Genomic DNA, 27,879 nt, shown 5'->3' with positions numbered 1-27,879 from the left:
TGTGTAAATTTGAAAAGAACTGAAATGAGAGGCAGCAACAACCAAACAAAGAACGGTTTATGATCAAAAGTCCAGTATATCTTTAACTACAATTAGATTAGGTGTTTTAATTTAGCTAAGAGTTAAGTAGCACTATTCGTAGTTGAAAAGTTCAGAATTAATAAAAAACAATTATAATGCATCACTTTTGTTTATGTCTTTGGGGACTTATGAAATCTAGAAAGAAAAAAAAAAAGTGGACAATGTCCTCTGTATAAAAACCGGTAATTCCTACCGTGTCCTATTCTTCTTGCACAGGAACCAAATTTGGTAGTTATGAAGGAATTAAAGGCTGAAACTCTTACATCTCTTCTTATGAAGCACAGTTAGTAATAGCACCTCATCCAGATTATTTATTCCAGATGTTACCAATGCACAGTGGTATAAAACCCAGGACAGACCAGTAAATTACGTGCTGCTTTAGAAAGTGGAGTTTAAATGATCTGACCTTCGACTTAATGAATTGGTTTTTGTCTGTTTCAAGTTCAAGGAATTTGGTGTCATAATTCAAACAAAGATGTGTACATCTGAACTGAAAGCTAATCAACTAAAGTAATTTTGTAAGAATTAAAGGCTTTGATAACTTTTAGTTTCAGTAACTGTTATACATTGGAGACTTTGGACAAAGAGAATAGTCTGAAAATTACTGAGAAGCAAATATATTTGCTGTGTATTTGGAACAATACTAGAATTCCTAAAGAAAAAGATTCTGTATGGCTAAAGCAAGAATTATTTGTAATTATGGACTGATTTAAAATGACTATTTTTATTCTTCCTAAAGAAGTTTGGTAAAAATTTGCAAACACTGCTGAAATACGTTAGGAAGTTAAGTCACTTATTTGAAAAAAGACTTTGAAAAGGTGATATGTGTACATCCTATCTGAAATGTTTCTATTGCTTGGACTGTGTTTCATCTTGGCAAACAAATTTTGAAACATTGATAGGTATTAAGAACGTAGTCACACTTTTTTTTTTTTTTTTTGCAAACCCTATTTAGATATTCCCCATACACCCACTCTTCTGTACCATGTTGCATTTTACTACATCCTGATGTGTGAATTAAAGCACTGAAATGTGTTTTAAAAAGAAATCCTCCATCTGGAAAAAGGAGATAATATGGGAGACACTGAACAGGTTGAGTGCTTCAGATAGGTTTCAGCTTTAGAGCAAAATGATTGCGTTAACAGTTAAAAAACGAATATGTGGTGACAGACAGCTGCAACGTTCTTCAAAAGCAAACAGCTCCTATGAGGGTTTGGCAAACTGCTGTTCTACGTCAAGATAATTAAGGCAAAATGATGAGGTTTGGCTGTGGAACTTTCCCCCTGCTGTATTTAGAATCATGGTAGAACAAAATTCTATCTTGATGCTTTCTGTTTACCTGTTTTTATTTCATTTACAGGAATTCCCAGATTCTCTGAAAGAACAGATCTATCTGAAAGAATGGCATGTGTACAATACGTTGATACAAACCATTCCAGCCTACATTGCATTATTTCAAGATCTGAGAGTACTGGAGTTGTCAAAAAATCAAATAAGCTATCTCCCAGTGGAAATTGGTAAGTAGGTTCAAGATATTCAGCTATTAATACTTATGCCTTTTAACTATATTGCAAGGAAATGAACATCCATGGATATACTTATTCATTTGCTGGTAACTGTCTTCTCGCTTGTTTTCAGTGAACAGTCCCCTCTAAATTTTTACAGCTCTCTTGCTGTAATTGTACTTGCTGAATTGTATGCAATACCACATGTGGAGTATGGCTCAAACATGGGAAAAAACTGACACATTTTTGTTATCTGACTATAAGGCAGTTATTGCTGGTATTCAAGTAGATGGAGAGTTCTTTCTGACAACAGGTGGTGTTTTATGTTCCTTACGGGTTAATAAAAATAGAAGTATTGCAGAATTGTAAACCTCAAACAAGAAGAATTGAAACATAAGATTGTGGTAAAAAGGAATGAGAAATAGAATGCTGGATAAAATCCATCTTTAGAATTTTATAATGAGTTTAGTAATGATCCCCATTTAATAAAGTGGTATATCCAACATGACATCAGAGTTTTTAAAGAAACAAATTCTTAATGCTTACGTACTTCAGTTTTTGCTATTTTAAGCTACATAATAACAAGAATCTTAGTGTTTGGCTCTCCTGTGTTTTCTGATCTTACAATATAAAAAGCTTGTTTGAAAGACTGTAATGGTTTGAGAGGGATTTACTGCTCTGAGAAGGAAGAGTATTGCTGTAACCAGGGGTATCTTTGAAAGGTGAAGAAGCTGGGTTCACTATGAGGCACCTGTAGTTCAGTCCACGCATCCAGGTGTACTAATACCTCAGCCTTTGTTTTTAAGTACAGTAGTCCTAAGCTTCCCCCATGACTGGTATTCATGTTCGCTAAAAGCTAGCAACTTTCGAAAAAAAGGTAAAGACTAAAACCTGCATGTCTGTAGTTACCATAGGTTTAACTAAGAAAACCAGGAAGAGGGAGAGCATCCCGAAACACAGAAATCAGTGCTAGACTTTTCTACTCTTTTTCTATTCTATTAGTAATGCTTTTGATTTATTTACTATCATCGTATTTTACACACAGAATTTCCCACTGACATCGAGATATAATTTATAGTTTCAACCTGGCAGCTAAATACGCTAATAAATTATAAACAAGACACGAGCAGGAGATAATGGAGACAAAATAAACACTAATGGTTTTGTCAGCACTTTGTCCGTGGAACTCTGATGGGTCATAGAGTTTAATAGACAAACACCTTCTACCAGGTGGTGTGGAAGAAAGGGGAAATGACATAGTTCTCTTCTAGAGGCTACCCTAAGCCATTAGACATAAGTTTTTAAGAGGTTGCTGCTTAACAGTTGAGTGATTATAAATGCTAATGAAGTCTGTTTCCTGAATAAAGGCACAAACCCAAATGATTACATAACCAGTTCTCTGTAGAACGTAATGTAGAAGCCATATCAGACCTTTCTTGGGAAACAAGGAAGAAAGATTCAAGTGCTTCTAGTAGCAATCACTGTTCTTTCAACTGCATTTTAAATGATGTGATTTCTGCTTCTCAGTAGCTTTCATGTTATTTGCATTTATTCACTTTCCCTCCAGTATACTCAGCCCTCCAGCATATACCCAAGGTGTTGCTTTCTTCCTTTCGCTGTTTTTGTTGCTGCTTTTTTGTGTAAATGTTTGATTGAGAGGCATAGTGATTATTAGAAAACTGTTTGCTGGAGGTCCTGCCTCAGACACAATGTTATAGTACTCACCATCCTCCTCTTAACAGTAAACTCCTGTTCAGAATTTTTTTTGAGAGCAGATATGACTGTACTAAATGCTCATCTGGGGAAACCTGGGACACTGCGTAACAAAATTAGCAAATTTGGTTAGCCGTTTATGCTATTTATACAGTAATTCTACATCACAACAGTCATTTCTAGCCTATCGAAAGACACAGATTCACTGATGTAGTTTAAAAACAAATAATACAAAAAAACCCACGCCAGGACTGTGAAACTGAACTGTTAAGCACTTTTTTTGCCAAAGCTGCCTAATGATTTTCAGTCTTAGTGAATGTCCTTTGTTGATAGACCACCTATTAGTAACGCAATGGAGCTCCCCTTGTTGTTATGGCATAAATTACAGAGAAGTTTTGATCTCAATTTGTATAATACTCCCTTTGTTGACAAGTAAGGTGGTATGCTTGCAAATGGCTGTGCTTTTATTTCATGTAGTATATATGCGCACAGACATAAAAAGTAGTATGTATTGGAAATGTTCATTATCTTAATAAGACATTATGAAGGTCTTGGATATTTTGAAGTTTTTGAATTCTATTTCAAAATGAAACCTCTCATACTTTAGTTGTCTAGCTGCTAAATCATCACAGCAAAAATAATCTATGTGGGTTTGGTCTGGGGGCTCTATCTAAGCAAGGAGTGAGGACTGGGTATTAACCTTTCCAGAGACCTTACCTTCTGATTTAAGTGCTAAGGTATTCATCATTTTGTGTTTTGTTTGCAAAACAGCAGCTAGTAGGTAGATATCACAGCGGAAAGATACTTAAGAATAATGACAGAGGGTTGAAGTTGGCAGTGACACACATGCTACTGAGTCTTTAATCTTCACATAGAATTGAAGCCAAGTGTAGACCAACAAATCATCCAGCAGAAGCTAAACTGGTGCACCATCTTTGGCCTACTTTTGATTCTCACAAGAGGGCTTTAAGAGAGAACAGTGAGAGAACAGGAAATGCTAAGAATGTTTTCATTGAAAAAAAAGCATGGCTGCAGTAGCAGTCTCTGGACTAAAATGTCTGCAGGAACTGAAGTTCATGTTCCTGTTTTACCTGATTTAGGATGGAATGCTCGACTCTCAATCAGAGAGAAGAAAGACTTGAATCTATTCTCAGATATTTCAAATTACACTCTTAGCTATAATCACCTATGCACCTGAACAGATCAAATTTGGATCAGAAGACAGATGAGAATACTTTTGATTTGATTATTTTTGTGGAATAGGAAATATTTTCACAGAAAGAAAGTAAATAAAAATGGAGAAAACTGCAAAATGGATTTGTTTTCTGTCACAAAGTTGTCAGGTCTGTTTTTCCCAGGAATAACAGAAAAAATCATGAGCAGGGGTGTAGCCAGGGGTTTTTCTTTGGCAATGGCTTCTGGGTGAGATGGCAGTTCTGCCTCTGACTGCATGGCTGCAGTGCAGTCATTGTATACCAGTTACTGCTAGTATGTTAGCAATTGCTATAATTGAAAATATCCAATATATTCCCATAGGAAGTAGTGAACTGCATTTTCATGGGATACCAAAGATTTTGGCTGGGATGGGATAGTGATATCAGGATTTTTTTGTCCCACAAATTATTCATGAAACATCTCAGAAAGCTGTTAGTAAAATCTTTGTACCTCATTATGTTCTCTCACATTTTTTTATATGACAAATATTTAAGAGGAAAAATTGAGACATATTTTAATAAGAAACCACAGGGATTTTTTTGTCTCCTCCCTACCTCACATTATAAAATTTCTTTTGTGTATACCATTAATCCAATTTCCTAGAACTCAGAGGGGAAAACTATAACTAATACAGTTTTAAATGACTTCTGGATACCTAAAATAGCTTTTTCTATTAATAAGATTCACAGTGTGCTGATGTGTGAGTTTCCAAGAAGAAAATACATATTCTCAGTTTAAATGTGGTTTAGTTCTGAGGAGTTGCAGTTTCATCTCTTACCCTTGCCATTTATTCAGTTTTGAATATTATCTGTCCAGCAGCTCCGTCTTGTATACAATTGAGGAAAATTTTGTTTATATTCCCCATTTGAAGGGGAAGTATTAAACACCTTTGTTGCAAGTTGACTGATTTTTGCAGGATGCCAGTTGCTTTAAGGCTAGTGGCTCAAATGGTGGCTTGCTCCTACTGGAACAGCTGGTAAGCTCCCCAAAATTTAACCCTTGGTTAGTGTATCACAAAAGTACAAAATTTTACTTTTTATTGGACCAACTAGAGAGGAAATTTTTTATTCATCTGCTTAAGCCATCAAAAATGGGAATATTGTACTAAAATGTAATACAAACATGCTACTTTAACAGATTTCAACATCATTGGATCTTGCAAAGGCCAGTACTTTACTAAGCTGAATTTCTTGAAAGGATTTTAAATAGTGCCAATAGGTACTGAGCTCAAACTGTAAACACTGCCATGGAAACCACTCATTACATAAATTATTTTTGCCAAAAGCTACCTATATATTTACTTTGACATATTGCTTTATGTAACTACATTATATATAACAATCTTAGAACAGGCTCCTTCTACACACAGCAGATTGGTATTAACAACCTATGGTTTATTCCTCTGTCTTCACTTGGGTCACAACGGGAATGTTGAAGGCTGTGCACACCACATATGATGGAAAAGTTTTATCCAAAAAGTAGATTTTTCAGTTTCCAAAGTGATCAAAATGTGTTGTTCTACCCTTCCCAAACAGCTTACTCTGTGTCTATTTTTGATGCTCAGAAAGTGTTTTCCAGCCCAGGCACTGAACTTATACTCTACTTTGCCCTTGGGACATAGAGCTTTTTTTGGGGACCCCCATGGAGTTCAGAGTCCGTGTTTCAGCTTATCTGCTCACATGAAAAAAGGAAGTCACATACTTTTCTATAGAATTTCTGATCTACCAAAATATCTTCAGTTCAATGCATTGCATTTTTTTTTTTGTTAATTTCCTTTTCAGCCCTTTCAGTAGACCCTCACCCTACATTTTTTCCCCCAAAGGTCTCTCAATCTACCATTCAGCCCACAGGAACTTCTTCATGTTTTTCTAACTCTTATTTTGCTACAAGAAAACCTTCTCTTTTTTTTTTTCTCCTTATATTGTACTAATATTCTTCTGACCACAGACCAAGATCCCAAGCTTTATCCTTTTTATTTTTTGTTTGTAGTAGTCACTCACAATTTCTCTCAGCATGCTTAAATGTTTTTAATTGAACACATGAAGGTTGGTTAAAGAATGAAATTTTACTAGCCCACTGTCAACCTGTTACTGTGCTACAGCTTTTATAAGCCCTAGTGGCAAAAAAAGCTTTTGCAACTTTGTTATGCAAAAGGAGGTCAGGAATTCTTCATTCCTCCTTTGCTTGGATGTTTTGAGCAGAGGTTTAAAAAATTAAAAACTGATGTTTTAACTACTACCTGTAAGCTTGAACATCAATATCTCCTTTCAGACAAAGGCAATATTGCCGATTCAGCATAGAAGACTGGAAATAGGAGACTATTTGTCTTGGCCTATAGGAAGCTGCTATCAGATCATTGCAGATCAATGCAAAAATTTGCTTTGCATTTTACTCCAGATTGTACAAGTGGATTTGCATTTGCATTGAATGGGTTTCTTAGATAATAAAGGCCCTCTGTAGCCTCATCTGTATTTTGCCTCTGACACCTTGTCAAGAGCACTAATGTGGGCTTATCTAAATGGTGAAGTTGCATTACCATTATTACTATGCTGCATTGTTCATCAGAAATCATAGAGTTTAATTACTGGTTTAATTTTTTTCATATAATGAATTAAAAATTTAAAGTGGGAATAAACACTATCTTAGACAACTACGGCATTTTAACTCCCACTTAAAAATAAAATATTCTTAATTGTGAAACTACCATGGAAGCGATGGATTTCATTACTGCTTTTACTGCCTCTCCTTGGAAAACACAGAGATTTCAGCTGTTTAACTCCCTAATATGCGTATTTTATAGAACTGAAAATTCAGTGCCATTAAGCATAATTAACAAGAGCGGTGTATCAGCAGCGATTTTATTATTACTACTTTTAATGGAGAAGTTGAGCTTGAGTATTATTTGAATGTATAGGTGGCAGGTGTGGTGTTCAAATCCTGCTCTACATTTGTGGAGTTGTGAAGAGGGTGTCGCTTCCTCTGTCCCCTCCTAAGGCTGCCTCAGTGGCTGTACTGCATGCTCATTAAGCCTGCTGGTCGCTGGGGACCATACCTAAGAGAGTGGAGAACTTCTACACTAAGAAGTTACAAATAAACCCATAATTACAGATTACAGGGTAGCGAAGGTCTGTCATACTGCTTTACCACCCCCTTCAGCCCCGCCTAATCTCCCAGCTGTTATTTCAAGAAACTCCAAATGTGTGTGAGAATGTCTGGAATCTTACTGACAATTCCTATAGCATTTGAAGGTTACTTATGGACTCATTGCTCCCCAATTTTGCACTCCTTCAGCCAAGATACCTGCATTTGAGAATCTTGAATTGTCTTAGGTGTTATCTTATAGTTGTACATTTGCGGTCTTTCTCTCACAAAAATAGCCTAGCAAACTTGTTTAACAGGTCTAGGGGAAAAGGAGAGTGACAGTCTTACTCCTTTTGTCTGAGAAAGGAAAAGATTTCCATCTGTAACCTGGATTACCATTCAGGCAACCTAATTCTGTCCCTGGGTAGATAGTTGCTTGTAAGAATTTTAAACAATTTTTTAGAGGAAGGAATAATTAGATACGTGGAGCTGAATGGAAAACAGGTTGAAATTAAAAATTTATAAAGGAAAGGCAAGTATTGCCCAACTCATTTGGTTTCTGTCTTTCTTTTGAGAAAAAGATTGAGCTTCAAGTACTAGATCTTGTCTATCTGGCATCCCATAAAGTATTTGATACAGTGAATTATGGAAAATGAATGTTTGAATCTAAGAAACTGGACTTTGATGCAACAATGATAAAAATGAACAAGGAAGTTGTTAAAGCAGAGGCAACAAAGCACTCATTTGCAAAGAGAAGCTAGTGGTCAGGAGGAAGATCACTTGTGGAGTTTCTGAAGGATTAGTCTTGAGTTTATTTCTTAATTCTTTTGAGGAACTGGGCTACTGAAATTTTCTGCTGACACAATTTGGGTGTTATTGTCACTGCACAAACAGGAGGAAATATGAAAAGCTGGATGTGCAGGTGGGCTTTCAAATAAGTAGATTAAATTAATGATTGCAGAGTTCAAGGTCATGTACTCAGGAGACAGTAATTTGTGCAGCAAGTCATGAGCTCATTAAATGCAAATAGTTGAAGAAACGAATTTTCTAATCTAACAGTCACAGAAGGGCAATCCAGTATGATACATACATAAAGTTGTGGTCACCCAGATTCAAGAAAAGTTATTTCAGATGGGAAGAGATGCAAAATAAGTCTATTAGGACCGTTCAGGGAGGGGAATTTTTGTTTTGTGAGAAGATTAGGAGAATTGACTTATTCAGGCTAGTAAAATAAATTCTGATATAGCTACTACCTATGAAAATAGGTACGTATCAGAGAAATAAATACCAGGGAAGGAAAAGAGCTATGTAAAGATAAAATTAGCAAAATAATTAACAGTTATAAAACTTCTATGAACAAATTCAGACTGGCAATCTGAAGACAATTCCAGATCATGAAAAGGATGAAACTCAGTAAGTTAGTTTTTCCAGAAGAGCAGTGGATGTAGAAAAAGAAACTACTTTTAAGGCGGCAAGTGATAAATCAAAAAATGGGATTATGTAAAGCGGGGCTGTAAAGGTTTTATCCAGGAGGTCCTGGTGAGTCCTATGTGTGTCTTATGGTCCTAGAGGGAGGGTTAATTCTTGACTCAGAATTCTTGACTCAGCTGTCAGGTGGCATAACTTAACCCACTGGAGACCCCAAAGATGAAAAAACAGCCATTATACAGAATTCCAAGAGATTGCTCCTGGCAGGCAGGTCTTGGTGAACACTCATCTATGCTGTCCTGAGTTTGTTCTCAGAATTAAATCCAGTGCTAAGACTCATGGCTTTTTTCCAGTAAATTTCATAGTCTTAGCCACAGCAATTACTGGCAATTGAGTGTAGGTTCTGTAGTGTGCTTTTGTCAAGTTAGAGAAAGATTACATATAACAAGAAAGAATGTGATGCATCTTCTATTTCCTTGCTTTCTCATACCTGCAAACTAAGACAAACCATATTATGAATATTGACATACATGTTGGAAATTGTGAAAGGAGAAAAAAATCTTGAAAAGCCATGGTTTCAGAAGGCAGGAAAGTCAGAAAGGGAAGCTGTGTTTGACTCCATCACTCTGCCCAGAAAGGCTGTTGAATTTTTGTGATTTTTTTTTTGTAAGCAATTCTGCTACATGCCTCCTAGTTATGCACCAGAAATGCATCATCTGAGCAGTTAGACAAGAGGATGACGAGGATGTTGGTGATAGATGCCTTCTTTGCGTTAGTTCTCCAGCTACTAATGGAACTGAGAGGTAGAAATTTCAGTATCTGAAAAGTTAGCAAATACATCTGTTGTGGGTTAATACTCATAGGCATCTAAGCCTCACACAGCTTGCTCAGCGCTCCGCAGCTGCTTGTTCAGTCTCCCACAGCAGGATGGGGAGAGAATTGGAAGGGCAAAAGTGAGCATCAGCATAAAGACAGTTTAATAAGTGAAGAAAAGCAAACAAGCAAACAAACATACAAGTGATGCAAAAGCAATCACTCACCACCAGCTAAGCAATGCCCAGCCAGTCCCTGAGCAATAGCCACCTTGGACCCCCCCACAGTTCCTTCCCCACTCCCAACTTTTACTGCTGAATGTGACGTTACATGCTGCAGTATATTCCTTTGGTCAATTTGGGTCCAGTGTCTTGGCCCGGTCCCCTCCTAAGCTTTTGCCCACCCCTAGCTGACTCACTGGGGCAGCAGAGTGAGAAGCAAGAGAAGACCTTCATGCTGTTTAAAAACTGTTCAGCAATAGTGAAAACATTGGTGTGTTATCACCACTGTTTTGTCACAAATCCAAAACAGAGCAATACATGGTCTGCTATATAGAAAATTAACTCCATTCCAGACAGACCCAGTACAACATGCCATTGCTAAAAGAAAAGACAAAACATTCCAGTGCTACTGAGTGAGTAGCTTGTTTTTTGTTACAATGGGATTTGTTCTCCTTCACTGAGGGATTAATTGGATGAGGAATTATTTTGTGATTCTCTGATTCTCTATTTATTTTAAGGCATTTCTGCTTTAGTGATTATTTTGTTGCAATGAGGTGGTAAGTTGATGTTTATGTAGCTTAGCATTACATACATTAAGATGTAATATCTTAATTTGTCTGCATTGTGGTATTAAACCTGGTGAGGCTTCATCATAGGTAGGCTAAACTTTTACCACTTTTATGTGCTTAAAAATCCAGAAATAAGGCGGTTCATGTGTTTAAGCATTAAGTTACTTTTATTACTCTCTTGCGCCATCCCCAGTGATCCTCGCGGGGCAGTAATGTACTGCCAAAACAATGCCTGTTGTAGTCTTACAGAAAATTTTTCTTCTGCTATTTTAACTAAAAGAGCACTTCACAGCGAATAGCAAAGACAAGGTTACCTTCCTAAAAGGACACTGCATTTTGAAATGCCATCGCAGTTTCTATTTCTAGCAGAGCCAAAACTGGGAGGAAGCTGAGTGGAAACTTCTATATTTTTCTCTCTTGCAAGCTGTAGAGGTTATTATAATGGAGTTCTAACCATATACGGTTTGTCTGCCACCTGTAAGAAAGATTTGAGTGGTCCAGCCATCAAATGAAGACAATGTTTTGTACAAGGGAAACTTGTGTTTGTGTAAAATGCTTAAAATGCTGTGAGATTTGGTGGCTCCTAGTATTGGTCATCAAACTGCATGCCTCTTCCTCTAACAGAAATTTCTCAGGGGAAAAACGTGGAGCTTTCAATTCTCTATGTTTCTTCTTTGCCCTTTTCTGTGGAAGCACCATCTGACTTCTGTTAAGGATTTCCACATGTTGCAAAAGCTGAGAAGCTCTAAAACAACTTTTGCTTTGGAGAGAGTTTAGCTAAGCGTTGGTGCCTTGAGGATAAGCTCATTATTATGACACTGGAACTCTTGAGATGTACTGTAGAGAGAGTCTCTCCAGTGTCATCCAAATCCCATGAAACACTAGATTATTTTTAAAAATTAGATTATAAATAGAAGAATGATGTAACATAAAATTATGACTCTTGTGTATGTCTTGTCTTTGTTTGCCAATGTAAGTTTTTGTTTGCTCTGAGAACCTATTGACACAAGATACTGTTGTTTCCTGATTTCCAGCTGCTGAATTGAATTTAATTTTCTTACTGCTGCTTTTCCTTGGGAATGCTCTATCACTGATTTGAAGGGAATACTGCAGATTATATGAAGTTGAGTGGTGTGGTTGATACACTTGTGGGAAGGGATGCATGCTATCCAGGGGGGCCTTGACAGGCTTGAGGAGTGGGACAATGTGAACTTCATAAATGTCAGCAAGGCCAAATGCAAGGTCCCGCACCTGAGCTGGGGCAATTTCCAATGTCAATACAGACTTGGGGATGAATGGATTGAGAGCAGCCCCACAGGGAAGGACTTTGGGATACTGGTGGAAAAGAAAATGGATATGAGCTGGCAACATGCACTTGCAGCCAACTGTGTTCTGGGCTGCATCAAAAGAAGCACGGCCAGCAGGTTGAAGGAATTGATTCTCCCCTTATATTCCATGCCTGTTAGATTACAACAGGAATACTGCAACCAGTTCTGGGGTCCCCAGTACAACAAAGACATGGACCTGTTAGAATGGGTTCAGCGGAGGGTAGTGAAAATGGTCAGAGGGCTGGAACATCTCTCCTATGAGGACAGGCTGAGAGAGTTGGGGTTGTTCAGCCTGGAGAAGAGAAGGCTCTGGGAGCACCTTATTGGAACCTTGCAATATATGAAGGGGGCTTATGAGAAAGATGGAGAGAGACTTTTTACCAGGGCCTGTTGTGACAGGACAAGAAGTAACAGTTTTAAACTGAAAGAGGATAGATTTAGATTGCACATAAGGAAGTAATTTTTTACGATGAGGATGGTTAGACATTGGAGTAGGTTTCCTAGAAAAGTTGTGGATGCCTTATAATGGGAAGTGTTCAAAGTTAGGTTGAATGGGGCTTTGCACTAAGATGATCTTCGAAGGTCCCTTCCAACAGAAATAATTTTGTGATTCTGTGGTTCTATCATCACCCAGGTAATACAACAGCACAGCTGTCCATAGAAAGTTCTTGTTTTGTTATGTATGTATTTAAGGACTCCTTTGCTAACACATCAGCTATGTGATACATTCAAATTCCTTACTTCCTTCCCCTTTAATTATATCACAATATAATTTGCATTTTTTCAGTATAATACGCTTTGCATTGTAATGATATTTCTAAACCTGTTTTTGTGTAGATTATGTAATTCTATAAGCTGAAGAAACAGAAAGTAGAATGTGACTATATGTAGCCTAGAATATTACAAGGGCCTTAAAATTAGGCTGACAAAGATAATAAATTGCAATAAAGAGAATAGTGAAGCAAATGGACATGTCCATTATATTTTATAATCAAAAGTATGCAATGCTGGATACGAAAGACAATTCTTGATGTAATAAGTTTAACAGAAGTGATTGTTCACAATGAAAAAGTCCTATAAAAAATACTAAGATGCTTTTCAGTTAGCAGGCAGTTTTCTACAGTGGCCAAACCAAAAGCCAACTTTTCTAGTTTCAACTGAGGTCAATAGGCATCTCATGCCCGGTAGAATGAAGATTTTTGCAAGTCTTTGCTCCCTCCTTTCAAACTCTTGTCAAAACCATTGCTGATTAAGGGAAGTCCATACGAGTGCCACACAGCACTGTTGCACTCACACAATGTTAGTGATCTTTGCTAAACTAAGTATGCCTTTTATTTTTACTTTCTCCTTTCTGTTTTTTTTTTTTTCCCTTCAAATGCACTGATTTTAATTACCTTTCCTTCACAGGCTGTTTAAAAAACCTCAAAGTGCTCAATGTGAGTTTCAATAATTTGAAGTCAATCCCTCCAGAATTGGGTGATTGTGAGAATCTGGAAAAACTGGATTTGTCTGGAAATATGGAAATAACAGAACTCCCATTTGAAGTAAGATAACAAAATGTCTTTTTTATTTTGCTTACAAGGTATCTTATCATAGTCTTAAAATCTTTTCTTAACAGAGTAAATCACATTCCTTGCAGTTTTTAGCAATAATGTTTTAGTAGTAATATCACTGGAAATGCCTTAGCAGCAGTTAAACAGGACCAAGCTTCTTTGTTTTGGTTTTCAAGTGACTAAATTTTGCTTGTATTTATTCTGATATATGAAGGAGGACATGATCCCAAAGGGAATTTGGCCAGTGGTGATAAGGAGAAGCCTGCAAATAGCTATTTTCTGTGAAAGTGAAGTGCATCTTGACAGTCAAATTGATATACTAACCTTCATTTGTTCCCACTGTTTTCCTTTAAAAAGAACAGGGAGAGTTCTATAAACAACACTGCATGTTGCTGTGAGCATAAATACCTTTCTGAAAGGGATATTACTTGTGAGGCACAGCATGAATATATAATAAAGACTGAGAAAAGGACTGCCAGGCATGAACCAACATTATTTCTTGTGTTGGATGCATAACTGTTCTCTGCCTCAGCTGCTCTGAGACTTACTGTTCACGGAGGCTGGTACCTAACCACTGTTTCAGATGTCACCTGTATTTTTCAGTTCTTAATATCCTGATTCCTAGAGGATGAGTTGGGGAGCTTTAGGGAGATGTGTCAGGCTGTTCTTTACTGATTCCTACTTTTTCTCTAAACATCTGTTACCGATGCGATGTTGGAGTGGATTAAATTTATGTGAGATCTGGTTAGACCATGCTTATGTTCTGTTCTGAGAAAATGTGAACAGCAATTAAATTTTCCCTCTGACTTTTCACTGTAAGGTAGTTTATCTGAAAAGAATTGTTAAAAAATGATGTGAAGGAAACAGAAACAAAGGATGAACATTAGCTTCACATCATAACTGAACACTGTATGGAAATGCTAGCAACAGCACAAACAGCGCAGGTCTCCTTTCCTCTTCTCCTACTCCTTCAGATATCAAAGATAGGGGATAAACCACATGAAACTTAACTGGTTAAAAAAAACACATAATGGAATCAGAAAAAAATATATCCTGAACAGGCAAAGGAATTAAATATAAGCATCTAGGAGAAGTAAGTATATTCAAACCTGTGGACTAGAATGGTGAAATTAGCCTCAATTGTTGGTATGCTAAAATCAATTAATATTTTCCCAGTTGCTTCTAAAGGCCTATGTCTATGCATTATGGGTAGCCTTTGCAAGTAAACCTAACTGTGCATGGAAGTCTTTTGAGGGCTGAGAAACACTGAGACAATTTTCTCCTGGAAAGCTCAAAAATATTGTTCCCTTCTGGCAGTGTCCTATTCAATGGGATTGAAAGCCACTAAAACTGAGCGTAGGCTACTGCGTAATGGTTCACTTACAATCTATGGAAAAAATTTGGAGGTGTGCAAATGACCTTTATATAGCAGCAAAAACTGGAAGAACATCATGTCAGTATGGTATAAAAGGTCAAGAAGAAAAAAAATTGTCATTGTCTATTGTGTTTCCTTGTTTCTCTGGAGGCTGGCACTTAATTTATACTTGCAGTGACATGGGAGGTAGGCTACACAAACTCTTCTGATTCAGTTTATAAAATTAGTTTTCAAGAATCAACATTTCAAGGGCAGCTTTGGAAGCCAAACATACAATTAAAGGAGCACTTTTCTCAAATAATTTAAAATGCTGCAAAGTGTTTGGCCTTCGGTGTACTCAGTGTGGCTGATGTTACTCAGAGCAATTGCATCAGTATCTTTTCTAATGTAATAGGTGTCTGATGTTTGATTCTCAGATGGACAAAAGCTGGTACTCACTGGCAGGTAACTATTTAATGAATTAAAATATTGAATTAGTCTGAACAGTCTTAAAAGGGAAAACAGAAAGACACTGTGAAATGTTGTGGTGGGCTAGCCTTGGCTAATAGCCAAACACCCACTCAGCTGCTCACTTCCTCCCCCTCTTCAGCGTGACACTGGGAGAAAATAGGATAAGAAAGCTCATGGGTAGAGATAAAATATGGGGAAATTGTTTACCATTTACTATTGTGGGCAAAACAGACTGTACTTGGGGAAGATTAATTTAATATTTGCCAATATATATTTGGCTAGTGAGAAACAAAGACTTTGAAACATCTTTTCTCCCCCCTCTCCCACGGTCAGCTTCACTCCTTCACTCCAGATCCATCTCCCAGCCCTGAGAGGTGCAGGGAGGCAGGCGGAGTTATAGCCAGTACACAATGGTTTCTAGCTACTTCTCCTTCCTTGTCGCACTTTTCCTTTGCTCCAGGGTGGGGATTGCCATGGGCTGCACTTTCTTCAGGAATATACATCTGCAGCAGCATGAGTCTTTCACAAGTCGTGGTGTGGAGATCTGATCCACCATGGAGCACCTCCCCCTCCTCCTGTTCGGACCTTAGTGTTCCCTCTGCTCTTTCTCACTCTTTTTATTCTCTCCCCCTTTCTCCAGCATTTTTTTCCCTTTCTTAAATAATTTTTTAGAGTGACACCACACATGTGGCTGAGGGGCTCAGCTTTTTCCTGTGGCAGGTCAGTTGGAGCCAGCTGGAACTGTCTGAGTCCAGCATGGGGAAGCTGCCAGAACCTTGCCATGGACACCCAATAAAAGTATTTATGAACCCAAGTTAGACATATTAGATCAATTATTAGCTAATACAATTGTTGCTAACATCTATTAATACAGTGAAATGCTCACAAAAGTTGGTCATCGTTCTCTCCTGTGGTGTGAGTACTGGAAACTGGAGAGTGTAAATGAACAAGTACATGCAAGCTGTGTTTTGGTAGGTGAATGAGTTCCCTTTAAAAACCTGGCAACTGATACACAGAATAAGGTAGAGAATTGCTAAAAATGTTCCCTGTTCGATTTTTAGGAAGTTCAATTTTTATTTGACTTTCAAGTCCTTAAAAGTTTCTTCTGGGAAGGTTAAAGAAAAGCATGAGAACAGCAACAGTATTCTCCAGTGCAAAACTTACTCAAAAGAAATAAAAGCAAACTTCAGCCCAGCGGAAATGATCAAAGTCTAATTTTACCTTGATTTTGTACATAGAATAATGGCCAGGGAGACGCTGATAACAAATACGAAAATGGATTCAAAGAGATTGATAACATGCCCATAATTCAGTCAAGAATTTTTGACAGACCCATAAAGGTTTATGAGATCATCAGAACTCTGAGACTGAATTACATCGTCAGTAATCAGTTTCCCTGTTCCCTTTCTATCCATTTTCTTTATGACAGGTGCAAAAAATAGAGAAGTCTTGAAGCTTGTAGTTTATTTCGTTATTTATTTGTTTGCTTTTTTAGGAAAAGGGTTCAATTGAGTTTGTTTTTTTTTTTTTTTTTAAATAGACACAAAATATTACGCAATGAGCTAATTTAGTAGGAGAAATCTGAAAGAGGTATATGGTATAATACATGACAGTTATAGAACTGGTAGAGGGTGAACGTTGGTTATTACACAAAACCAAATACCCAATTTGAACTGAAGTTCCTAATTTGTGAAGATGGCTACCATATATGTGTATAAATTTTTGCTGGCATATCAGTTGTTTCTGTGCCTGAATTTGTCAGTCAGCCCGGTAAGAAATTCACAGACTGTTATGATGTCTGTTAAGTCTGTTAATTTGTTTTGTAAACAGGGAAACTTCAGGAAAGACAAGATACTAAGCACCTTATCTTGTACTACTTTTCAGGTAAACTAAAGTTGTTAAGGAGGTTTCCAGCTTGTATACCGACTATATTTCTTGCCTTTTTAATCTGAAACTTATTTTTTTATTTTTATTTTTCTGAAAGCAGTTTCAATTTTCAATGCAGCTGTGTTAAGATGAGGTATGCTAGGACTGAGATGCCCTAGCATAGCCAAAATCTTGTGAATCTTCATTCTCTGTTAATAGATTCAATATCTGGTAGTGATACATCCACCTTTTTCAGAGTGTGTGGAAAAAACCCCACTCCGAACCTTAGCATTCAGCTTGGCCTAATGAAAAGCGTTCCAATTTATGTTTCTCTCTTCTACTGGTGGATGTCTAACATTTTTAGATGTTAATATTTCTATTTATCTTCAATATTAGATTAGTACTAGTTGCAAAGTAGGTCCTTTGGCAGAAAAGATTTATGGATCTGCAGTTGAATTAAAATCAGTTTTGGCCACATTTGTAAATTAAGAATGCCTTTCTCTGGACATGAGTGAAAATATAAATTGAAATCAAATGTATATGTCAGAAAAGGCAACCTACATGCCATATTTATGCAGCCAGTTTGTAATAGATATTTCAAGACCTCAGTAAGCAGGCTCAGGAGGGGAAGATGCACTATGAAGTTTAGGGCACATTCTTCCCTGAGATGACACATAGCAGATAAGACTCCTCTGCGGAGGTGAATTTGTTCCTCCAGCTAAGATGCTCAGGAGCCACATGCCCTGTATATTATCCTGTCCTTCTCCTAGCATAGTGGGATTATACTGGGTACCATACTCTGTAGCTGCACAGAGAAGGGGAGGCATAGATAAACTTGTTTCTAAGTTTCTGGTACCTTCTGTGTGTGAATTTAAGAATTGGTTTCACACTGGTATTTGTATTTTCAGCGTTAGATAGAGTTCCTATTGCTATTTTCATACGCATTATGCAACTGATTTGTTTTTTAGGAATAAAAATGTTATTATAAATAATGTGTTTTCTGATATAGGTTTGTAGAAAAACTGCTCTGACCCTATTTTGAGCTGTGCTTCCTTCAGAAAGTATTGCTTTTTACAGTTATTTACTGAATCACTCAATTAACATTTCCTGTGCATGGCAGAATACCTGCTTTGTGCTGATTTTTCAGAGACAGCTTTGCTGTGTTGAAGGGACAGTTCTTCCTCCATACTATAAAATTCTGCTAATAATGCTACATCAGCCAAGAGCATCTATCGATGGGGTCTGAAGGAACTTAATTGAGAATAGAGGAAAGATGAAGAAATGTTCATTTCCTCCATCTATCTCCACCATTCTGTGTGGCACATATTGTCAGTCACAGGACAGGCAAGTCACTCAACAATACAGAAATGCTTACAGATAGATGTTATGATATTGAGAATAAATTAAAAACTGGCTTTGCAAAGTTCTTCTGCTTTGAACAGTGTTCAGTACCACATCTGAGCAGTGCCAGCAAGTGATCTGAAGTGTTTTCTGTATCCTTTGTGAGATCTGGGTAATGCAAAGTGAAAGAATGAGACAGAGACTGTTACAGCATACAAATACTTTGTCAAAGAAAGAGCATATGTATGTATGCCTACATTTCCATGTCAATCCTGCATAAACTGATCTTTGAAGTTCAGAGAAATGGCAAGGTTATGCTACCTGGCTGTTTTAGCACACTGTGTTTTCAACAGATTAAATAAAATCTTGTTTTGTATTTCTGATGCAGGGAAGGTTTCAGCTAAGTCCTGATTCAAGCAAGTACAGACTTGGGGAGCTTTCAAAATCATAGAATCATAGAATAATTTGGGTTGGAAGGGACCTTTAAAGGTCATCTAGTCCAACCTTCCCTGCAATGAACAGGGACATCTTCGACTAGATCAGGTTTCTCAGGTTGCCCATCCATGACCTTGAATGTTTCCAGGGATGGGACATTTACCACCTCTCTGGGCAACCTGTTCCAGTTTTTCACCACCCTCATCATAACAAATTCCTTCCCTATGTATAGTCTGAATGTAATCTCCTTTAGTTTAAAACCATTACCCCTCGTCCTATCACTAGACGCCCTACTAAATGTGTATCCTTGTCTTTCTTATAAGCCCCCTTTAAGTACTGAAAGTATGCAGTAAGGTCTCCCCAAAGCCTTCTCTTCTCCAGGTTTCCAGGAGACCTTATTGCAGGTCCCTCCTCTGGACCTGCTCCAACAGGTCCATGTCTTTTCTCTGCTGAGGACTCCAGAGCTGGACGCGGTACTCCAGGTGGGGTCTCACCAGAGCAGAGTAGAGGGGGAGAATCACTTCCCTCAACATGCTGGCCATGCTTCTTTTGATGGAACCCTGGATATGGTTGGCTTTCTAGGCTGCAAGAGCACATTGTCGGCTCATGTCCAGCTTTTTGTCTGCCAGTACCCCCAAGTCCTTCTGCTCCCAATTCCTTCATCCGCCAGCCTGTATTGATGCTGGAGGTTATCCTGAACCACATGCAGGACCCTGCACTTGGCCTTCTTGAACCTCATGAGGTTCACGTGGGCCCACTCGTCAAGCTTGTCCATGTCCCTCTGGATGGCATCCCATCCCTCAGACGTGTCAACTGCACCACTCAGCTTGGTGTCATCTTGCAAATTTGCTGAGGGTGCACTCAATCCCACTGTCTATGTCAGTGAAGAAGATACTAAACAGTACTGGTTCCAATATGGTCCCCTAAGGGACACCACTTGTCACTGATCTCCATCCGGACATTGAGCCCTTGCCCACTAATCTCTGGATGTGATCACCCAAGGAATCCACCCAGGTGGAATCTTTATCCACCAAACTGTCCATTCATCAAATCCATATCTGTTAGTTTAGACAGAACGATGTTGTGGGGGCACCATGTCAAAGGCCTTACAGAAGTCCAGATAGACAACTTCCATAGCTCTTCCCTTGTCAACTACAGTAGTCACTCCATCACAGAAGGCCACTAGGTTGGTCAGGCAGGACTGGCCCTTGGTGAAGCCATGCTGTCTGACTCAAATCACCTCCCTGTGCTCCACATGGCTTAGCGTAGCTTCTAGGAGGATCTGTTCCATGGTCATCTTCCCAGGCACAGAGGTGAGGCTGACAGGTTAGTAGTTTCCAGGATCCTCCTTTTTACCCTTTTTTAAAAATGGGTGCAGTGTTTCCCTTTTTCCAGTCACTGTGGACTTCACCTGACTGCCATGACATTTCAAATATCATGGAGAGTGGCTTGGCAACTCCATCGGCCAGTTCTCTCTGGACTCTGGGATTCATCTTGTCAGGTTTCTCTATCTTCAGATTCCTCAGGTGGTCACAAACCTGATCTTCTCTTACAGTGGGAGGGAATTTGCTCCCCTGATCCTTGCCTTGTGATTCATCCACTTGAGAGGTGTGGGAAGAGAGGAAAAGAAGTTGTTGAGTACCTCAGCCACCTTCTTGTCTGTTGTTACCAGTTTGCCAGTTGTGTCCATCAGGGAGTATACACTTTCTTTGACCTTCCTTTTCTGGCTGACATACCTGTAGACGCCCTTTTTATTATTCTTTGTGTCCCTTGCCAGCTTCAGCTGCAGCTGTGCCTTGGTCTTCCTGACCCCATTCCTACACAACTGGGCAACGTCCCTATACTCTTCCCAGCATACCTGTCCCTGTTTCTACTGCCTGTGCATTTCCTCCTTGCCCTTTAGTTTGACCAGCAGGTCTCGACTCAGCCATGTTGGTCTCTTGCCTTCCTTTCCTGACACGTTACACCTGGGGACCGGGAGTTCTGGAACTGTGTGTAAATCGTCCTTAAAGATCTGCCAGCTCTGTTCTGCTCCCATGTCCCTGGGGTCCTATTGACCAACTCCTTGAAAAGCTGAAATTTTCCTTACCTAAAATTCAGGGTCCTGACTCTTTGACTGAACCCATATCCCTCAGGACTTTGAACTCCACCACTGCATGATCACTGCAACCCAGGCTGCCTCCAACCTTGATGTCATCGATTAGCTCACTTGCATCGGTGATCACCAGCTCCAGTATTGCATCCCCTCTGGTAGGGCTGTCTAGAGACATAGGAATTATAGCTGGTGCAATTTCTCTGCTGTGTTTACCTGAAAAAAAATTATTATAATTACTTGTCTCTTGCATCTTTCAACAGTGCTAACATGTGTGACGCTAAAAAGAAAAAGCAGATGTGATTAAAGATTCATTAAGCGCTAACATTAGTCTCCTAAGATTTTCAATCACAGCATTATCCAGAAGAGACATAATAACCTTTGTTACATTAATACAATTTCAAAAGATATTTTAACAATGAAGTTTAACACCTGGAAAGTTTTTGGTCTCTTTTGGTCTTGTTCTGTTTCTCTGACTAGTCCTATTTAGCAAAGGAAAACATTTAGCAGGAAGAGCAGGCACAAGCTGTATGCAAGTGTGGGGAGACTTCAAATTAATCCCCACTGGGCATTTCCATGTAACTTCTTGTCTTTGTGATCTGTGACTCACACCTCCAAAAGCCATACCCTGGTTATGCAGGCAGGACACCAGCAGTCTCAATAGAAACGTAAAATGACAGGTTGGTTTACCAGCACATTATTCTTCAAAGCTTCCAACTGTTGGAAGCTTCCAAACCTGTTTCTTTCCTCTGCCATTTGTTTTTTATGTGTGTAACAATTACAAAATGAAAAACACAGTCAGGGGGATGTACAGAACATTAATTTCCTGGGGGTTTCACTATCCAGTCAGGCACTGGAAGAACTCACCCTCCACTCCTTCCTCTCTCGTGCAATGGGATTATAAGGGACCTGTAAAATCTTCACATTTGTAGAATCTTTAGAAAGACACAAAGGAGTCATGTATTGGATTTGTTAAAAACTAATTTTTTTGGTGGTTTTTTTCAGGACCACAAAGCAGAGAGAAGTGATGTAATAAAGTGCTTAACTTGATACTGCGAAGCCAACAACATTAAGCCAACCAACTAACCTCTGGTGAAATTCTTCATTTTAAATTACTGGCAAAAGTCTGGTTGACTTTAATCAAACCAGCATTTCTACATGTACATTTTGCAGTCTCAGAAATGTTTTCCCAGTTGCTTGGCTTGCATGCATTTCTGTTAGACAGGTTGTCATCTTACCCTTCTTTGCTCAGTGCTTTGAATTTGTGTAAAGCTCACGACGAGTTCCTTCCCGATACAGTTGGCCAAAGTGCTGTCAATCCATGCAGAGCAACAGCTGCTTTATGGAACTGGTGTAAGACGTAACACCAAATATTAGCAGGAGGGGTGTGAAACTCAAAAGAGCAGGTGCAAAGGTGTTAGGTGTCAGAGGAGATTCATGGAGGCCTTACTGTTGCAGGAGCTCTCATAAATGTTTTAATAGACAAGGGGCTAAAGCAGGGCATGTGTCTATGTTAGGAAACAGGATTGTGCAGTTAGGCTCAGGAAAGTGTGTCAGTTGATCCTGTTCTTTACACTGTGCTTCCAAAATCTACTAATTAATATAGCATCGCTTCAAAATCACTCCACTATCAGAGCAAATCAACAGCTAATAATAACAGCCCACTTCATTGGAGAACCAACCCATGCTTGCCTCCATGCTGGTGTGCCAGTGACCTTTCCTTTACCTTTCACGAGTCCAATAAATGTAACATCACCTTGCACAGTCTGAAATGACAGAGAAGTAGTTTTACAGCATAAGGGAAGACTTAACAATGAGCAAAGAGCCATAATATGAACACTCCAACATGCCTATGTTGTTACAAAAAGCATGAATCTCATTGTAAAAGAATTCTGTGGTAGCAAAGAGTGCTACTCTTCTAGCTCTGCTTTCTCTGAAAACAGGTCAAAACCTTACTGAGTGCAATAGCAAAATAGGCTTTCAAAATCATGATTGTATATCCTCCATTCATTAGTGGCATAATCTGAGGCAGTTTTTATATAACTACTGAAGAGAAGCAGAGAGGAGAACAAATACATAGCACTATCACACTTGCATATTTTAGTTTAAAAAAAATATCTCTGGTGCTCACATATATGGATTGATGAGAATCAGAAGAGGGTTGTAGGTGAAGGGAGAAAAGCATGTTATTTGTTATTATGAGAGGTATTGTTTATTCTGTAAAGAGAATAAAGTTGGAGAGTCTAACTGGAGTTAATACATTTATTACTGAATACATTCCTATCATTGTTAACTAACTATAGGTAGTTACATGATTGATCAGCACTTCACACTGTAAACAACACCTGATAAGGCTGATTGATTTTTATTCATCATCATTGATCAGTGGGAAAGGCATAAAGACAAGAAACAGCCCTATCAGTTGAAAGCAGATAACATCTTATGTTTTTGTTTCATACAGAGCTCATCCAGGTAAGATCTCTGCTCTACTAGTGCTGGGCAAAAGAGTGTAAAATTATACCCAATGTGAAGTGGAAGTGATACTGAAATTGCAAGGGAGTTCAATGGAGGATATAGCCCAGTGGTTCCTGCTTTTCTTATTGAAGAGATGCCAGCTCACATACCTGGGCCTCTGTCACGCTTCTGAGCTGCAGTGCAAAGCATGATGAGTTTCAGATTAAGAAATTAATGGCTGGAAAACTCGAAAGAAATATAAAAAAAGAGGCATCTTTTCACCTGCTGTTTAAGACTATCCATCTAATTCACTATTGTGGCTTGTGACTGATGGATTTTAGAAGGAGGTGGATAATGTTATGAACAATAAAAACACAAATAACAAGGGTTATGGTAAGGTTAAAGTAACTTCATGCTTTATGGCGTAAATGCAATTTTGCAGGAATAAGATTTCCCAGACCTCCCTTATCTTTTATTTTGCAAAATCAATCTCGGTAATTTTTCTGTTTCTATATATTTTTAATTGACTTACCTTTTGTTTGCTTCCCCATCACCTGCGTTACTCTAGCCACATCAGCCAATTTCTTTGTGGACTAATCTGAGGCGATACCATTAATCCTAGTTTGCCAAATTCCTTGAACCAAAACTGGAGACTCCATGTATGGGTTTACATGGACAGTATGGATGCTGGGTATATGCGGCCAATGCTTGCCTCTACATAGAGTTTGCGTGAAGAATGTGTGTGACTATGCAACAGAACTTCCCCTAACTGGGGAATGTGTCTGGTTATATGATAAGTGGTTATATGGCAGTATGATTGGGTAGAGTGCATCACTAGACTGCTGAAGAGGGCTATGACTCCTAATTTCAATCTTGTTAGGTGGAGTATGCTGGCTGCCAAGCTGTCTTGAGGCTATTTTGTCTCATCTTAAAATACAGAGCTTGTCAGTTAAAAGTTGTGTCTGACCCACATGATTGTGGCGACAGAGGGGCTGCAATGAATTAGAAGATACATGTGTCAAGATCACATGTGGGCGTCACCATTTCGTGATTCATTGTTCTTTTCTGCCTTTGTTGCTGGTGTTAGGTTTTTTGTTTATTTGTTTTTGTTATTGATGTGGTTTTTTGGGGGGGTGGGTGGTGTTTTCTCTTTGAATACACTCCTTGCAGGGCAGGGAGATGATTAAGAAGAGGCCAGGTTACCCCAAACTTCTTTTAATATAGTTGAAATATTTTTTATTCTCAGAAGCTGGCTTTAAATCTTCAGGTTACTAATACAAAATGCTCTTTGAAATGCCAATTAGAGGCAATAAAAGGTTGACTAGACTCAAGGACCTAATATGATGCTTCAGCATTGTAGAATACTGGAGTATATTTTTTTAAAAAAGGAAAGAAATCAGGATGTTATAAAAAATATAGAGCCTCTTAATCCCCACTAGTTTCATAATCAAAGAAAGTCTTGATAGGTGCCTGAGACTTTTCATAATACATACCTGGATTCGTCCTTACTATCTCAAGACTAGAAATCAGGAAGCCTGTGTTGTACTTTCTCTGATGTATTTCTTGACCTTGGTAAGTGACTTCTTGCCACTGTGTTTCTGTTCAGTTTCTCCCATTTCCTTGTTATAGGTATTAATGATATTAATTATTAAAACTGCACGGTAGAGATCTCTCAATGTGTTTTTACAGCATAGCATCACAGAGCTTTATCTGCAGTTCTATGTGTTCTGGTAGCAATGATGCTAGTATTACTAGCTAGTATTACTATTACTAGTATTACTGCTACTAAACAAGCTGAATATAGAGTGTTCAGTATTATTCTACTAGACCATCAGTGCGGCGTTTGTGCCATATTCTGAGGCTGAAAAAATCTGAACTCTGCTTGTTTGAGCTGGGACATAGAAATGGAGGTTTTAATTATTTGTGTGAATGTCAGCTTCCCCTGAATCCTGCAAAGTTCTTGAACTGAAAAACATGCTGTTGCAAATTCTATAACCTAATTGTATAGAAGTTTGATTTTATCAGGAAGTGCAATGCTTTTTGGTTAGGTTGCTCTTGTATTGTGAAAGAAGAATGCACCATGCATTTACCATTTCTTGCTCAACAGTTTGATTTTTTACAGTCTTTCCTAGTCTTTCTAGGAAGACATAGATGTAGGCCTTTCAGAACTACCGCAAACCAAAAAATTAACAAAAATAATAAAGTCTTTCCATTCTGTTAATGACTGTTGCTCATTTTTGATTCCCATCTGCTGTTGTATTTTTTCTTGATAAAAACTGACAAGAAGTATGGTGTTTTGTATATACGTGTACGATTGTTTTATCTAGTGGCAAGTAATTTTGGGGTTAATTACTGGTTTCGTACTACATATATATCCAACTATTTATCTGCCCTTTTTGACCACTAGTGCATGTTGAACACAAGACTTTCACTGAGTTATATGCAGTTACTTTTTTCATCTTTCCATATTCTCCCAGGTTTCAGTCAGTTTAAGAAATGTGTGCAGTTCACTGTTCTTATATTAGCTTGTACTTCTCCATATTAGATTTTATTTGCAGTTGTGAAAATCTTGGCAGTTTTAGATTCATGTGTTAATAATAAATGTTACTCCTAAGTGTTTGTTCCGTAGTCACAGTTTCCTTTGTTATATTAATGTTTTTATATGCTCAAAGAATTAATAGGCGTTTGTAAGATGTCGTATTCACAGAAAATATTATCTGGCATTGCACATGATATACATAAAAATGCAGAAATTTTTTGTTGTTTACTATTAAAAAAATAGTACAGGAATATATGTCTCCGGCACCAATGTGTAGCTAAGCAAAGATGAGTTGCTTGGACACAATCTGAAGGGTACTGGATAGCAAAACACTTCTTTGGAAGCTTCTGATTTTGATATAGGACATAAAAGTGTAAAATGTATCTGAGCTTATACTTGAATCTACACAATTTATCTTCTGAGTAACTATGCTGGCACAGATGAGATGACTGATTTTATTAGTCATCTTTTCCCTGTTATTTAAGAGACACAGAACAAAATTTAGCAATCCAAGAAGCATTATGGACTGAGCTTTCAGTTACATTTGCGACTATCTCTTCCTGAGGTACTCAGACTTGGTGGAAGAGTTCTGGATGTAATGTAGACCTAGAAGCCTGCCTGAAATATAGGAGCCTCTTGGCTGAACTGGGGACCTGGCCAGATATTTTATATGCAGGTTTTTTTTTTTTTTTTCCTTTTAAAAAGGCAATTTGAACCAGTGCTTCACTAGTGTATAACAAAGAGAGAGAGAAAGAGAGAAAGAAAGAGAGAAAGAAAGAGAGAAAGAAAGAGAGAAAGAAAGAGAGAAAGAAAGAGAGAAAGAGAGAAAGAAAGAAAGAAAGAAAGAGAGAAAGAAAGAAAGAGAGAAAGAAAGAGAGAAAGAAAGAGAGAAAGAAAGAGAGAAAGAAAGAAAGAAAGAAAGAAAGAAAGAAAGAAAGAAAGAAAGAAAGAAAGAAAGAAAGAAAGAAAGAAAGAAAGAAAGAAAGAAAGAAAGAAAGAAAGAAAAAAGAAAGGAAGGAAGGAAGGAAGGAAGGAAGGAAGGAAGGAAGGAAGGAAGGAAGGAAGGAAGGAAGGAAGGAAGGAAGGAAAGAAAAGAAACTTTAAAGGATTTCCAGTAAAAAACAGATGAGATTTGTAGGCTTGCTATGTTCTCATCTGTGGGGCAGTATCAAAGATCACATGGCTGGGTGGTAACACTGGAGGGCTGCAATGTGTCCAGTGCCTGCACCAGGTCTCTGTAAACTCCATGGTAGGGGAATTCTTCCTGTAAAATGAGTCTTGAAAGTCCAGCTTCATTATAAGCTTTCATAAGTAAGTATAAGTTTTCAGTTATATTTTTACTAGGAGACACTTAATAAGAACAATAATAATTTAATACCCTAATTGACTTGGACACACCCTGGCTACTTGGACACAGCCTGGATGGAGTAGCGCAAAATAACAATGAAGCACTAAAAACCTACAAGAAGTCATAACCTTATGCTCTTAATTGCACCATCCGTTTCTTAACAAGCAGCCAAATGTCTATTTGTGCAAAAAGCCCACCCACTGTGTGTACAGAATATGTGCAAATCCTCAGCTTTCTTGTCCAGGTCAGGAAAAGATCTCTCCGATATCTGCGTCTTTTACTATTAGCTGTATTTCCAGTTTTTACATTTTTGTACCAGAGCAAGACATAAAGCATCCTAGAAATACTATTACAATATAGAAAGAAAAGAATCTTTTGGAAAGAGATTAACTTATATTTTTTCCCGTTAGGTTTATCACCACCTCAGAGAAAGTATATAAAAAAACCCCACATGTATCTAACAGCACTATGA

General features: G+C 38.1%; 1 protein-coding gene across 3 annotated transcripts in view; it reads left to right on the top strand.

Annotated features, from left to right (window-relative positions):
• Positions 1-27,879, top strand: part of LRRC2 (leucine rich repeat containing 2) — a 68,960-nt gene that overhangs the window by 25,636 nt on the left and 15,445 nt on the right. For all 3 annotated transcript variants that reach the window (XM_063321024.1, XM_063321025.1, XM_063321023.1), the window contains exons 4-5: positions 1,442-1,598; positions 13,362-13,498. In XM_063321024.1, the coding sequence (XP_063177094.1) occupies positions 1,442-1,598; positions 13,362-13,498 (294 nt within the window). The remainder of the gene's footprint in view (positions 1-1,441; positions 1,599-13,361; positions 13,499-27,879) is intronic.

This window comes from Chroicocephalus ridibundus, chromosome Z (assembly GCF_963924245.1).
Source record: "Chroicocephalus ridibundus chromosome Z, bChrRid1.1, whole genome shotgun sequence".
NCBI classification, from domain to species: Eukaryota; Metazoa; Chordata; class Aves; order Charadriiformes; family Laridae; genus Chroicocephalus; species Chroicocephalus ridibundus.
The sequence above is the reverse complement of the archived record's forward strand: the minus strand, read 5'-3'. Positions and strand labels throughout refer to the sequence as shown.